This window comes from Dermochelys coriacea, chromosome 8 (assembly GCF_009764565.3).
Source record: "Dermochelys coriacea isolate rDerCor1 chromosome 8, rDerCor1.pri.v4, whole genome shotgun sequence".
Taxonomy (NCBI): Eukaryota; Metazoa; Chordata; order Testudines; family Dermochelyidae; genus Dermochelys; species Dermochelys coriacea.
In genome coordinates, this window is record NC_050075.1 from 38,209,368 (window position 1) to 38,225,308 (window position 15,941).

Consider the following 15,941-nt stretch of genomic DNA (forward strand, 5'->3'; position numbering starts at 1 on the left):
TAATATTTTAGATGCAAGTCACATTTACTAAATGTACAACAAGAATCTGTATTACTTCTGTATGAAATTTGGAATTACTGTATGTAGTAATTAAAACACACTTTGCAGTCCACACTGTCTCTCTGAGGCTCCTTACTCTAGTAATCATTTGTAAGAGACAATGGAAGGTCATTTGATTTTCTGTTTTTAAGTTTCTTTAGGTTCTTTATGGTGAGAGATAAATATTCACTCATTTCTGAATGTGTGAGCAAGGAATATGTTTTCAATTGCCAGTGGTTATTTATTAGACTTGGGGATGCAGCAATATGTTTCACACACTTCCACTTAGTTTTATGAGGCCTTAAAATAATTTTCCAAGAAGTATTCACATCCAATTTGATATTCAGAATTGTTAAAGCAATTTTGTAGATAGGTCAGATGTCTTTCCATTTGCTTAGTTTATATGTGTAAGAAATTGCTGGTATGTGTGGCTTGTTCCATTTCACTTAAATCTTTTAATTTATAAGCACTTCTAGACAATAACATTTCCCAGTTCTGAACTTGCAATGGGTATAGAGTAGATTTTATAATTTAATCTAATAGTCTACTTTTTTTAAAAAAAGAGGGTACACCTTGTTGCTTGATCTTTTGGTTAGGTATTCTTGGAGTCATGATATGGCAGATTTCAGATGTTTCTAGATCAACCACAAAATTTTAGAATTGGTACTAGGAGGAGGACACAGGAGTGTGCAGGAGAGACACTCACACTTAGGAAAGACCCTTTGAAACTGTAATATTTTTATTAGCACAATTAGCAATATGACAAACACTACAATCCAGCAAAGTAGACTGAGATAATATAAAACAACTAGCATTAAGTGCATACTCACAGCACCCTTTGCAGGGACCTAAAATGGGTGAGACAGATAACCCTCGAGTAGTCCTAGTTCTGGCATAACAGGAAGATCTCAGCGGCTTAGGCCTAGGTTAGTCCCTTTGTATTAGTGCCTGATATAGGGCTTGCCATGCATATTCATGAGGGTGTTCAGTCCCCAATATTCATATTTAAACTTCTTCATCCTAACAAGGTCAGGGTGTCCTTCGCTAACAGGCTACCTACCTTTTTACCTCAACTATATTAACAATTGGTTACCATAGCATTCTTGAGGTTGAACATCTGTGGATATTCATATCTTAAAATACCCTAAATGAGCATAAACTGGTGTTTTGTGGTTACTTGTCAGCAATTCAGCATACCTGTGTATCACAGCATTCCATTTTGTGACATCTTGTGATAGAAGGTCAGTCCTATTAGTTGCTTATGCTAAGTGTTTTAGGCCTTGGTCCTCAATTAGATTAACTAAGCTATTGTCTTACAGGCTCTGAGGCCTGTAGACTTTTGCATTATCACTTTGATTTATACCTATGGCTTACCTAGCATATACCTACATCAATAGCCAAATGGCTGGCTACAACCTTTGTTGGGAAATCCATTGGAATAAAGGAATGTAGAATGAAGGCTGTGGAAATTAATCCCTATTAGAAATTGAAACATAGGTAGAAGATTCATTTCTATGTACAATCAAAATAAATTGCCATTTTAGATATCTAAGCCCTTACCTAGCAAACCAATGAGAGAATTTTACCCTTAATGAAAGAATTCCAGTGGCTTAGTGGGGTAATAAATGATACAGACAAAAAATACACTGCTCAAACAGGAAATGTATAGGTGACAGCTTCATATTTATTGGAATGGGAGCATTTTATACTGGCTCAACAAAATTTGTACTCCTGATGAAAATGTGTGTTGAAACTCATTATGAAAATCTTGTGTGTGTTATCCCAAAAAATATTCCTGGTGAAAAGCCAATACTTTTTGGGAATTCACATGACATAAATTATTATTATTTCTTATATTCACATAAAACCAGAAAATTAATAGCATATGCTAAATACTCTTTGCCTTCCCAGAAAATTTCATCATTGTGATGGGGACATCAAACAATAGTGAACCTATTAAAATACAGACCTTCTTTCAACATCTCAGGATGATGATAAACAGCAGCTACTATAGTTTGATCCTTATAACTTGCATCATAGAGCTTTAAAAGAGCTGGCAGTGGAGCTCCCTGGACCCTTAATGTTTATTTTCAAAAAGTCTTGAAACACTGCAGAAGTTCCAGAAGCCTAGAAGAAAGCAAATGCTGTGTCAATATTTTGCAAAGATAAATGGAATGACCTTGTGTAACGGTCCAGGGACTAGAGCCTGTGTCTGCAGAGCCTCAACAGCTGACATTCCCACATTTTTACCAGGGGGTCATAGAGAGCCACACCGAGGGAGCACTGTGGAGAGTAGGTGCCACAGGAAGTACCATCAAGGGAGTCAGATTGACAGTACCCTGAAGCCCTCTCACTTGCCAAGTGCCCTATTTAACCTCAGGGGTTGCCCCAGGTAGTTGTCTGGGAAACCACATAGACTTTGGCCTGCTGTGACTCCAGACTTCACTTTGTCTCCTGATCTCCAGTCTTCATTCCCAGCCTGACTTTGACTCTGATTCCTGGCCCTGATTCCAGCCTGGTACTACCTCTGACCTCTGGTCCCTAAACTCAGCCTGACTCTGACCCTGACTCTTGCTTACTGAACCTGGCTGTTGTGATTCCTCCAACTCCTGCTCAGTGACTACTGTCCCTGAGATGCAGACTCAGCTCAGCTGTAACTGTTAGGCCAGACCACCTAGGCCCTGGTTCCTTACACCCAGGTAATTATAGACTTGTCAGTCTGACATGGCTCCCTGGCAAGATAATGGAGCATGGGCTAAATATTATTCATTAATAAAGAAATAAAGGAGGGTAATATAATTACTGCTAATCAACATGGGTTTGTGGACAAAAATCCTGTCAAACTAATTTGATATTTTTTGTTGATGAGATCACAAGTTTGATTGATAAAGGTCATAGTGTGTATAATATACTTAGACTTTTGTAAGGCCTTTGATTTGGTACCACATGACATTTTGATTAAAAACCTGGACTGATAAAATTATCATGGCACACATTAAATGGATTAAAAGCTGGCTAACTGATAGATCTCAAAACGTAATTGTAAATGGGGAATCATCATCCAAAGAGTGTGTTTCTAGTGCTGTCCCACACTGACCCTATGCTATTTGACATTTCTATCAATGGCCTGGAAGAAAACATAAAATTGTCACTGGTAAAGTTTGGATATGACACAAAAATGGTGGAGTCGGGGGGGGGGGAGACAGGTCACTGCTACAGAGTGATCTGGATCATTTTGTAAGCTGGACACAAGCAAACAATATGGCTTTTTAATGGGGCTAAATGTAAAGGTAGGTATTTAGAAAGAAAGAAAGAACATAGGCTGTATTTACAGGATGGGGGACTGTGTCCAGGGAAACAGTGACTCTGAAAAAGATTTGGAGGTGGTCGGTTATCTGCAGAACATGAGCTCCCAGTACAATGCTGTGGCCAAAAGGGCTAATATGATTATTGGATGCATAAACAGGGGAATATTGAGTAAAATAGAGAGATTATTTTACCTCTCTATTTGGCCCTGGTGTGATGGCTACTGGAATACTGGAATACAGTTCTGGTGTTTAGAATTCAAGAGGATGTTGATAAATAAGAGCAGGTACAGAGAAGAGAGGCTAGAATGATTAAAAAATTAGAAAAAATGCCTTATAGTGATAGATGCAAAGAGCTAATTCTATTTATCTTAACAAAGAGAAGATTAAGGAATGGTTTGATTATAGTTTATAAGTACTTACAAGGGAAAAATATTTGCTAATGTGCTCTTCAATGTAACAAAGAAAGATATAACAGAATCCCATGGCTGGAAATAGAAGCTAAACAAATTCAGAAGGGGAATAGTATGAAAACTTTTAACAGTGTGAATAATTCACCATTGGAACAATTTATCAAGGGTTATGGTGGATTCTTCATCATCTGCAATTTTAAGATCAAGATTGGATGTTTTTCCTAAAAGATCTTCTCAAGGAATTATATGGGGGAAGTTCTCTGGCCTGTGTCATACAGGAGATCAGACTAGTTGAGCACAATGCTCCATTCAGCCTTGGAATCTGTGACTCTAGTAATTAAATACAACTTTATGGTTAGCTATGGAAAGAAGTAACTGTTGTGAAACAAATAAGTACAAATTATAGTAACAAGCATACAAAAATAAATCCAGACCAAAAGAAATAAGGGTAAAATAAAAAGACCAGTTATAAATTTTCAAATGACTGTGGTTTCGGGAAGCATCTGCTTCAGTCTAAGTTATGCTATTTTAATGTGTTTTACTAGCTAAAGGAGAATATTAGGATATTATTAAGATTTCACACATCTCCTAATCTCAGATGTCTCTGATAGACATTCCAACTCTAAAAGGAACGTGAATTTTTAGAACTGAAATAATTTGGGTAACAGATTAATAAAATACCGTAGATATGATAGTTTAATCCTTTCATTTTTAAAGCACTATTCATATGTACTTACAAAATATATTAAAATGCTATGAAAAGAATCTCAATTCATGTTATTTTTGTTGATTCTATATAAATCTCGATCAACAAATCAAACAATAAATATTTTATGTGTTTAAATATGTCTAGGATACGATGCAACATACCATTTTATACATTTTAAAAAAAATCAGGAAAAAAATAACGAACATAAAGTTCAGACATCTGGTGGCGCTATTGGCTAAGAAGGGCTTATAATTGCAGATTGTAATGCACTCCTAAGGAATGAAACATCCCACGACCACAAAATCAGACGTGCAGACGCTTTCTCTGGAATTGCTGAGAATACTAAAAAGGGATTCAGATCAATTAAAACTCTAGAAAGGAAATATTGAAATTAAAGTACATCTTCCGGAAATGAGAATCCTGGGATGAATCTCGACTAGTGATATTATTTCAGGATCGCCCTGTCATGTGTTTTTATATAAACAATGGCGGATACCGAGAGGAGAACAGCATTTAAAAGGCAAGTCGCGTCTTTCCTTCTGTTTCTTTGCCTGTGGGCCATCGGATCCGGAACAGTTCGGTATTCTGTTCCCGAAGAAATGGAAAGCGGGTCCTTTGTGGCTAATGTAGGAAAGGATCTAGGGCTAGACCTGAAGGGGTTGTCTGCTCGCAGGGCTCGCATTGTTACTGAAGACGGCAGCCAGTATTTCCAGCTAAATGGCAATACAGGCGACTTGTTTATTAAAGAGAAAGTGGACAGAGAAATATTGTGCGGGCAAACTGACCCCTGCACGGTGCAATTTGAAATAATCCTGGAAAATCCTTTACAATCTTATCGAACTGAGGTGAGGGTCTATGATGTAAATGATCATTCTCCAGTGTTCTTGGAAAGTGAACTACGTTTTAAAATCCCAGAAACTACTCCCCGAGGGTCTCGGTTTCCCCTAGAGAGCGCTCAGGACTTAGATGTGGGAAACAACAGCCTCCAGAACTACAGCATTAGCACCAATGCCCATTTTCATGTGTATACCGGTGAACTCAGTGACGGCAGGAAATATGCAGAGCTAGTGCTGGATAAAGCATTGGATAGAGAGCATCAGCCGGAGGTGAGTCTGTTGCTCACGGCTGTAGATGGCGGCTCCCCTCCGAGATCCGGCACAGCGCAAATCCTTGTCATTGTTCTGGATGCCAACGACAATCTCCCTGTGTTCTCTCAGACCGTTTACAAAGCTCGAGTTCTGGAAAACAGCCCCAAAGATTATCTGGTTGTCACTGTTTCTGCTACTGATTTAGACGAGGGAAATTATGGGGAAATATCCTATTCTTTTAGCCAAAAATCCAAAGAAAATAGCAAAACCTTTAAGATAAATCCAATAACAGGGGAAATTCGACTCACAGGCGCAATTGACTTTGAAATGATTGAGACTTACGAGTTAAACATTCAGGCCACAGATGGCGGGGGTCTGTCTACGCACTGCAAAGTGCTTGTTGTCGTTCTAGATGTGAATGACAATGCCCCAGAAGTGATAGTAACATCCCTCATCAGCCCGATACTTGAGGACTCCTTGGCTGAAACAGTGGTGGCGCTTTTCATTGTCAGAGACAGGGATTCTGGGGACAACGGGAGAACAGTATGTTCCATAGAAGATGACGTTCCTTTTTCTTTAAAAATAACTTTCAAAAATTCTTACTCTCTGGTGATTGAAAGTACACTTGACCGAGAGAAAGTTTCCACGTATAATATAACCATCAGTGTTCAGGATTTGGGATCTCCAAGTCTCTCTACTGAAAAAACCATCACAGTGAAAATATCCGACATTAATGACAATTCCCCAGAGTTCAGTCAAACATCATATACTCTGTATGTCCGAGAAAACAACAGGCCAGGGATAAAGATTGGCAAAGTCAATGCTTTTGATTCGGACTCAGAGCAGAATGCCAAAGTGACATATTCTCTATTGCCTGCTGAGGTAGGTGGTCTTCGGCTTCTCTCCTATATCTCCATAAACTCAGAAAACGGGAATGTGTACGCTCCGCGATCCATGGATTATGAACAGATAAGAGAGTTCCAGGTCACAGTGAGAGCTGCAGATGGCGGGTCCCCTCCACTAAGCTCTGAAGTCATTATCCGAGTTGTGATAATTGATGAAAATGACAACGCGCCCTTCATTTTATACCCTCTGCAGAACAGCAGCTCCCCCGCTAATGACCTGGTTCCCAGATCGGCGGAGGCGGGTTACCTGGTGACGAAGGTGGTGGCTGTGGATGGAGATTCCGGTCAGAATTCTTGGCTTTCCTACCAGCTGCTCAAGGCCACAGACCCAGGTCTCTTCTCTGTGGGTTCCCCAAATGGTGAAATCAGAACCACGAGGCTAATAAAAGACCGAGATACGATGAAGCAAAAACTCATTGTGCTTGTTAGAGACAGCGGAGAATTGCCCCTTTCTTCATCTGCAACTTTGAACATAGCTCTAGTGGATGGGTTTTCAGACTTGTATATGCAGTTTACTGATGTAGCTGAGGGAGATGAAAAGGATGACACATTAACTACGTATTTAGTCATTTCTTTGTGTTTAATTTCGTTTCTTTTTCTAATTTCAATAATTATATTTTCAATAATCAAGCTACTTCGGAGAAGAAATTATGGAGGAACGTGCATGTCTGCTTCTGGCAATGTTGATGGCGATGGCAACTTCCAGAATAATTTGACGCGTAACGGAACTCTGTCTCATAATTATCGTTATGAAGTTTGTTTAACATCTGGTTCGGGAACTAGGGAGTTCAAATTCCTGAGACCTGTTATCTCTCGTCTCCCAGCTCAGCACAGCAATTCTGGAACGGATTTAGTGAAAGTACAGGATCTTATTAGCTCGCATCTGAATAACGAAATGGAATCTGCCGGTCAGGTGAGACTCTCTCCTGCTTAAATATATTTTTCCTCTTTTCTAGCCGAATATGCAATTAATTATTGTTTTAACGCCTGTATAGATTTCAATAATATTAATTGAACTTTTATGTTTAAATATTTGCAGTATCCCTCTGTATTTCCTCCAGTATACGTATGGTGTATGGAAGTGATTTTAATACTGGTGGGAGTTAATTATATAATTTTACTTACTAAGGTTTTAGTTGAGATATCGGTGTTAGTGTTTCTTAAATATGTTACCTTGTTATTTTCACGGAAGTGGAAATTAAATTATTTCTTTAAGTGTTACATCAAAATGGTTTCACTGATTGAAATATAGAGAATAAATCTTTGAATGGGGAAGAGAGAGAGATTGCACGAGAGATTTGACAAGAGATTCGGAGCTACGGGATGCAATAGAAGTCAGAGTGTGCGAAAATGAGTGATGTGTAATCAACTGCTTTGGGAGCGCCGATTTGTGCCCTTAGAAAAGAATGCTGTTGTCCTGGGCTGTCAACGTTTCACAAGGCGAGCGCTTCTCTTTCCTTTCCGAGGGCATTTGTAGCATACAAATTGTGGCGGTGCTTAGTTTATATCTCTAATATGGAAACAGTTCCTCTCTGTGATCGATATCTTGGAATCGTAAAAGAAGGCCCATAGAACAGTCAAACTCCATTAATGAAAGTTTTTTAAATATAAATGAATGGTTTTATGTTATTCTCCTTAAAATTATCCTATGCAGGGAGTTAATGGTGTGTTTTCCAATTCGTTGAGCATTCGTTGTTTCCGGAAAGCTGAATCAGCATATTAATTCCTCCTATCCTGCTAAATGTATCGGTAAATTGAATTGCTTTTTTCTTTTCTTCCTTGGTATTCTCTCTGATTTAGAGCCCAATTAACCGGTTATAGAAAAGAGAAACTAAGAAAAAATAAATACTCAAAATATTGACAAGTATATAATCTTTTGGATCTGGCCCTCTGTGGATAAAAAATATCCTTCTTATTCTCCACTTACACTTGTTAGGGAGCCAGTCACCTAGTCATGCAATGTAGTGTCTTCACAAGGGTTTCAAGGACAAGAGAAAATATTGCCAATTAGCTTAGACTGGCTGTCAAGTTGCATCTTAGCTGTTGCATTCACCACGACTGAATTTGCCTCCCACTATACCTATAGTGGACCTGAGATTGAGGCTCAGACCTTGTGATCCCTTTTCAGCATCTCTTCATGATGGACCATAATAGCCTCCTTACAGTACTCCTGGGGGGCATTCTGTGCCAAAAAATTAAAAATTCTGCATCAAAAAATTAAAAATTCTGCACACAATATTTTAAAATTCTGCAAATTTTATTTGTCAAAATACACTACATAATTACACCAGTTTCAATTATTTTGATAATTTATTTCAAAATACCTGTCAGCAAGTGTGTAACAATACAGACACACACAAAAATTCCCTGAGGACTAGAGTGTTTAAGAAACCCCGGTGACAACCCAGTTCCTGTTTCTCTGCCCCCTTCACACACACACCTGAGCCCAGCTGTCCCCTCCCCCCCAGACCAGACATCTGCCTCCTTCCTTCCCCAGAACTCAGAGATCCAGAGGGAGAAACAGCCTGATACTTGGTCCCAGGCTTGTATGGAGTTTCCTGAGCACAGCCCTCACCTTCTCACAGGGCATGCTGGGAACTGCATCTGCCAGGAACTCTCTGGCTCCCTGTCCCGCCCCCGCGACAGTATCTTCTATGTGCGAGCTGGGCTCTGCCAGGTCCAATAGCCCCTAGTGAGGACTAGCATCACTGCAGCCCATTTCTGTGGGGGAAAGGAAATTCTGGACACACACACACTGTTAATTTCTGCAAAATTCTGCATTGCACAGTGGTGCAGAATTCCCCCAGGAGTAAATTTAAGACAATATGAACTCTAACTTCTGGAAAATGTACATCTCCCTTTGCTTGTATCAAGTTCCCTTCATACAATAAGTAAATGTTAGTGCAGGGATCATTGCTGGATTTTATAAAAGTAAAGTGTTCTGTTTACTTTTCATTGGCAGTAGCTATGCCATCTTCCAAGCTCCCCATGAATGAGCCACAATCTCATGAAAGGACTGAGAAGTTCAATCCTTCTTTCTGTTGAGACTGCCAGCAAAAGGATGACAATCAGCTTTATATGATGTTCCTTTTTCCCAATTCAACTCGTCCACTGTAAGATCCTAATTCTAACGAACAACTCACTTCACATAAACAGTGAACAGCCACCTGAAAACCATCAATGTTAAGAAGTTGGCAGTAACATTGTGTATAGTTAGAGTCTTTTCTTCCAATCTCCAGATGCATTCCAACCTCATTACACAATTATAAATGATTGTACAGAGATATAACTGATTTGCAACCATTTTATCAAGAATATCTTCCCGGTGTAGCTCTCACTGTCTCTTCTCACATATTTGTTGAATACTTGATTCTGTGTGTCATACTAATTTTATCTCCACGAGTTTGTGGTGAACAGGAAAGCAAAGGCGACATATATAAATCATCACAAACGAGTGTTCATAAAGCTAACCAATAAATTATGTAGTTTTAAATTACTCAGATGTTATAGAAAAAATATTTTAGGGATATTTTAGAAAGCTTTCTAAAAATTGTTATTTGGAGTTTCTCTTGCATCTTTCCAGTGGTAAAGTCAGGTACCTTTGTTACTATGAACAGAAAAGTGCAGGTCTTAAAAAGAGAGGAGAAATGAAACTTATAAATGTAAAACATCCTAAAATGACCCAGAATAGCTTTCTTTTCATAAAAAATATTAGGACTTTAAGGGCTGATATATATGGTATTCAGGAGTAGACAGGTTTGCTTGACCCACTGAAAAGGGCATGGATTGTTTAGGGGGAAAATGCAAAATTTGGGGAAGAAAGTATTTTTCAGGCTGACCATTTTTAAAATATAGAGGCTATTGGAAGCTGTCCAGTGATTTAAAAAAACCCATAAATTAATCCCAGGACATGGCTTATTGGGAAGGTAATACACTGACAGGATGTCTGTGCAATTTTCAAAAGTTGCTTTAATATATTACTGTCAGGCCATATGGACTAGCTCAGGACATTGAGTGCCTACCTCAGGGCAGACACACCAAACTGGTGATGGATTCCATGATTAGATTTCACCAAACCCGTAACAGGTGTGAACTCCTGGATTACTATAATAGTTTTACCATGGAGTTACAGACAGTCCCCCTAGATTTTCCAGTCTATCTTGCCACCCAGACAAACTGGACTTAACCATAAATGATCATTTATACCAAAAATCACAAACATTATAGGTTACTCCCAGTCCCAAGAAACCAGTCACCCAGGTCGAGTTGCATTCTAGATCTCACACCAAAGGCAACCCTGGTAGTAAACTAACTATAGGTTTATTAGCTAAGAAAAGGAAATTAGATCTGTTGAGAGGTTAAAGCACATAAAATATACCTACAGGTGAGTCACAGTCTCTAATTCCCAAATGGTGGCAGAAAAGTCTTTTCAGGGTAGCCAGATTGTTTCTGGGGATCTCTGCTTTGCTTCTGGTACCCTTCCCTGTAACAGTCCAAACAGTTCTGAGATGCAGGATCTTTCCCTGAATCCAGAGGTAAAGCTTCTTCTCACAGGAAACAAGCTGACAGGCTCACCACCCTGATGGGCTCTTTGGTTGATAGAGAGATAGGAGCACATTTAGAGTCTTTGATCTCTGATCAGCACACACAGTGACTACTTGCCTTCAAATTAGCACTTTCCTGTTAAAGTTCTTCATTGCATTATGCAAGGCTTCTTTCTCATTTGATGAGTTATTTAGTCACAGAGGAATATAGAATGTAAATGTTTGCTATTATATTATAACAGGATACATATAAGTGAAAACAATGCATGTAACATCCCATTAGTTTTCATTAAGTTAAATACCAAATACATTCTTAAACAATTAACAATCACTTTAATCTATACTAATACATATGTGAATTGGTTTGGGGCTTTGGCATGAGCTGGCACCTGGTATGCCAGCATCACAATTACATTGATATCACCTCCAAATCTATGCTATATATTAGGGATATTGATTAATCACAGTTAACTCGTGATTAACTCAAAAAATTAATCATGATGTAAAAAATTAACCATGATTAATCACAGTTTTAATCACACTGTTAAACAATAGAATACCAATTGAAAATTATGAAATATTTTGGATATTTTTCTACATTTTCATATATATTGTATTCTGTGTTGTAATTTAAATAAAAGTGTATATTATTTTTATTATAAATATTTGCACTGTAAAAATGATAAACAAACGAAATAATATTTTTCAATTCACTTCATACAAATACTGTACAAGTATCATGAAAGTGCATCTTACAAATGTTACATAACTACACTCAAAAACAAACAATGTAAAACTTCAGAGCCTACAAGTCCACTCAGTCCTACTTCTTGTTCAACCATTCACTAAGAGAAACAAGTTTGTTTACATTTACAGGAGATAATGCCACCCCCTTCTTATTTACAATGTCACCTGAAAGTGAGAACAGGTATTTGCATGGCACTTTTGTAGCTGGCATTGCATAAACATTTGTATGCCCTGTCATGCTTTAGCCACCATTCCAGAGGACATGCATCTGTGCTGATGAGGCTTGTTAAAAAAAAAATAAAGCATTAATTAAATTTGTGACTGAACTCCTTGGGGGAGAATTGTATGTCTCCAGTTCTGTTTTACCTGCATTCTGCCATATATTTCATGTTATAGCTGTCTCCGATGATGACCCAGCACATGCTGTTCATTTTAAGAACATTTTCACTGCAGATTTCACAAAAAGCAAAGAAGGTACCAATGTGAAATTTCTAAAGATAGCTACAGCTTTCCACCCAATGCCTTCCAAAATCTGAGAGGGGCAAGTATGAAAGAAAGAATCCCAAGAAAGAATCATCTGTGTCCCACCTTCAACCCAAACGAACAGAAGAAATGCTAACCTTGTCAACTGAAGTAAAATGAATGGACTCTTGACATGACTGTTTCTATTGAAGACTCCTGAGGAATTATCCCCACCCAAAAGAGACTTCTAGAATTTTGGTTTTAATATGCTTATTTCTGGAATAGAATAAGCACTCTAATTTAGCAGTGCCCAAACCAGCTCCATCAGGAGAACTGTTATAAAAGTATGGCTGTGAAAAAAGCTAATGCGGTTTTGGGATGCATCAGGAGAGGTATTTCCAGTAGGGATAAGGAGGTTTTAGTACCATTATACAAGGCACTCGTGAGACCTTACCTGAATACTGTGTGCAGTTCTGGTCTCCCATGTTTAAAAGGGATGAATTCAAACTGGAGCAGGTACAGAGAAGGGCTACTAGGACGATCCAAGGAATGGAAAACTTGTTTTATGAAAGGAGACTTAATGAGCTTGGCTTGTTTAGCATAACTAAAAGAAGGTTGAGGGGAGATATGATTGCTCTCTATAAATATATCAGAGGGATAAATACAGGAGAGGAATTATTTCAGCTCAGCACCAATGTGGACACAAGAACAAATGGGTATAAACTGGCCACCAAGAAGTTTTAGACTTGAAATTAGATGAAGGCTTCTAACCATCAGAGGAGTGAAGTTTTGGAATAGCCTTCCAAGGGAAGCAGTGGGGGCAAAAGATCTATCTGGCTTTAAGATTCTACTCGATAAGTTTATGGAGGAGATGGTATGATGGGATAATGGGATTTTGGTAAGTAATTGATCTTTAAATATTGAGGGTAAATAGGACTAATCCCCTGAGATGGGATATTAGATGGATGGGATCTGAGTTACCCAGGAAAGAATTTTCTGTAGTATCTGGCTGGTGAATCTTGCCCATATGCTCAGGGTTTAGCTGATCGCCATATTTGGGGTCGGGGAGGAATTTTCCTCCAGGGCAGATTGGAAGAGGCCCTGGAGGTTTTTCGCCTTCCTCTGTAGCATTGGGACATGGGTCAGAGGGAGGATTCTCTGCTCCTTGAAGTCTTTAAACCACAATTTGAGGACTTTAATAGCTCAGACATAGGTGAGGTTTTTCATAGGAGTGGGTGGGTAAGATTCTGTGGCCTGCGTTGTGCAGGAGGTCGGACTAGATGATCGGAATGGTCCCTTCTGACCTTAGTATCTATGAATCTATAAAAGGAATACAGAGAAAGCTGTGAAAACAAGGATTGTTAGTTTTGCTTGAAAATAACATTCCGTGTTATAGCCAGATTGGTTGAATATTAACACACATATGGACATATGAATCTAGGACAAAATAGTCAGACTGGTCTGACAGAAAAAAGTAACAAGAAAAACACCAGCCCCAAACCCAGACTCTTTTTGGATATTAACTGCTCACAAAGGGCATGTTATTACCGGGTGGAATCAATGAGACGTCCCACTTAAAATTCACGGTCAGGATGTGGTTCAATATTTGAAATACCTGGGGATATATCGCTAGCTAATGAAATAACTATCCTGACCGATGTACCCAAAAATTACAAGTTTATATCAAACATTCCATATTATTTTTCCAGTCAGTGCTTTCTAAAGATGCAGTAGATTCAGAAATCTACTGTAGTGGCTGGGTACTATTTTCACGAATTTAGTAACTTGAATGCGGCTGTAAGGAACTGAAAGATTCGACAACTCTTCCCAAAGTGAAGTCCTTGTGTTGTAAAAGAGACTTCCAGAGTCGGAAAAGGATTTTCAGAATAATTAGAATTCTCAAATTATAAATATGCATATAAAAGATATCTGTAGCTCTGCCTTCTACATTTCCTTTACATTCACTTCTGTTTTACACTAAACAGACTTAAATATTTTGTAGATGTGATTGTTCCATTTACATGCGAGACTGATAGCTGATGGCAAATATACAACAAAATTCCAGATCTTTGTAAATCGATTCAAAATGCAATCAGTATCAGTTGAGACGCTCGGTGGCACTATTGGCTAAGGAGAATAGAGATCGACAACTTGAAACACTCCCGCGAGACTGGAATAGTTTATGTATGCAGGAGCAGGGATGCATACAGCTCTCGGGAACTACAGAAGAGACTACAGCAAGTGACATTATTTCACTACAGAGCTCTTTGTATTTTCGCATTAAAAATGACGGATAAGCAGAGGAGAACAACAATCATTAGGCAAGTAGTGTTTCTCATTTTATTTCTTTGCGTATGGGCCCGCGGACTCGGAACACTTCGCTATTCTGTGCCTGAGGAAATGGAAAGCGGGTCCTTTGTGACTAATGTAGCAAAGGATCTAGGGCTAGACGAGAAGAGACTGTCTGCTCGCAAGGTCCGTGTGGTTTCCGAAAGCAGCCGCCAGCATTTCCAGCTAAACAGCAACACCGGGGACTTGTTTATTAAAGAGAAAATGGACAGAGAGGAACTGTGTAGGCAAACGGACCTCTGCATTCTGCATTTTGAAATAATCCTGGAAAATCCCTTGCAGTCCTATCAGGCTGAGGTGAGGGTTTATGATATAAATGATCATTCTCCGGAGTTCTCAGAGAATGAGCTGCTTCTAAAGATGCCCGAAACCACTCCGCCTGGGTCCCGATTCCCTCTGGCAAACGCCCAGGATTTAGATGTCGGGAACAACAGCCTGCAGAGCTACGCTATCAGTTCAACGGACCATTTCCACGTATACACTCGCCATCGCAGCGACGGCAGGAAGTACGCGGAGCTGGTGTTGAAGACACCTTTGGATCGCGAGGAGCAGGCCGAAATTAGCTTCATGCTGACTGCGATAGACGGAGGCTCCCCAGCGCGGTCCGGTGCAGCGCAGGTACGAATAACTGTTCTGGATATCAATGATAATGTTCCCGAGTTTTCCCAAACTCTTTATACAGCACGGGTTTTGGAAAATTCCGAACAAGATTACGTGGTTCTGATAGTTTCCGCAACTGATTCAGACGAAGGAATTAATGGAGCAATATCATATTCATTTAGCCAAAAATCCAAAAAGAATGTCAACACATTCAGTATAAACCCGGTAAATGGGGAGATTCGACTTTTGGGACCACTAGATTTTGAGGAAACAGAAACCTATGAAATAGACGTTCAAGCTACAGATGGCGGAGGGTTGTCAGCGCACAGTAAAATCCTGGTGGAAGTGGTGGATGTCAATGACAATGCCCCAGAGGTGAAAGTAACATCTCTTATTAGCCCGATACCTGAAGATTCCTCTCCTGAGACAGTGGTGGCGCTCTTCAATGTCAGAGACCGGGATTCTGGGGACAACGGGAGAACAGTCTGCTCCATAGAAGACGATCTGACGTTTTCTGCAAAACCAACTTCAAAAAATTCCTACTCTTTAGTGACCGAAAATACATTTGACCGAGAGAAAGTATCGGAGTATAACATCACCATCACAGCCAGAGATTTGGGAACTCCCAGTTTCTCCACTGAGGAGAGAATCATCGTGAAAATATCCGACATTAATGACAATTCCCCAGAGTTCAATCAAACATCATACACTATGTATGTCCGAGAAAACAACGGCCCAGCTGTATTGATAGGAAAAGTCAATGCTTTTGATTCAGACACA

The 15,941-nt window shown here is 39.3% G+C and overlaps 1 protein-coding gene across 6 annotated transcripts in view; it reads left to right on the plus strand.

Moving 5' to 3' along the window:
• Positions 1 to 15,941, plus strand: part of LOC119859844 (protocadherin gamma-C5-like) — a 372,734-nt gene that overhangs the window by 25,952 nt on the left and 330,841 nt on the right. The window contains exons 1-2 of one of the 6 annotated variants that reach the window (XM_043490732.1): positions 4,474 to 6,436; positions 7,091 to 7,372. The exons of 2 other annotated variants lie outside the window; for them this stretch is intronic. In XM_043490732.1, the coding sequence (XP_043346667.1) occupies positions 4,952 to 6,436; positions 7,091 to 7,372 (1,767 nt within the window). In that variant the 5' untranslated portion in view covers positions 4,474 to 4,951. Of the gene's footprint in view, positions 1 to 4,473; positions 6,437 to 7,090; positions 7,373 to 14,424; positions 15,180 to 15,941 lie in introns of those variants that run through there. 3 more of the 6 variants (XM_043490733.1, XM_043490724.1, XM_038412617.2) reach the window with 3 other exon arrangements.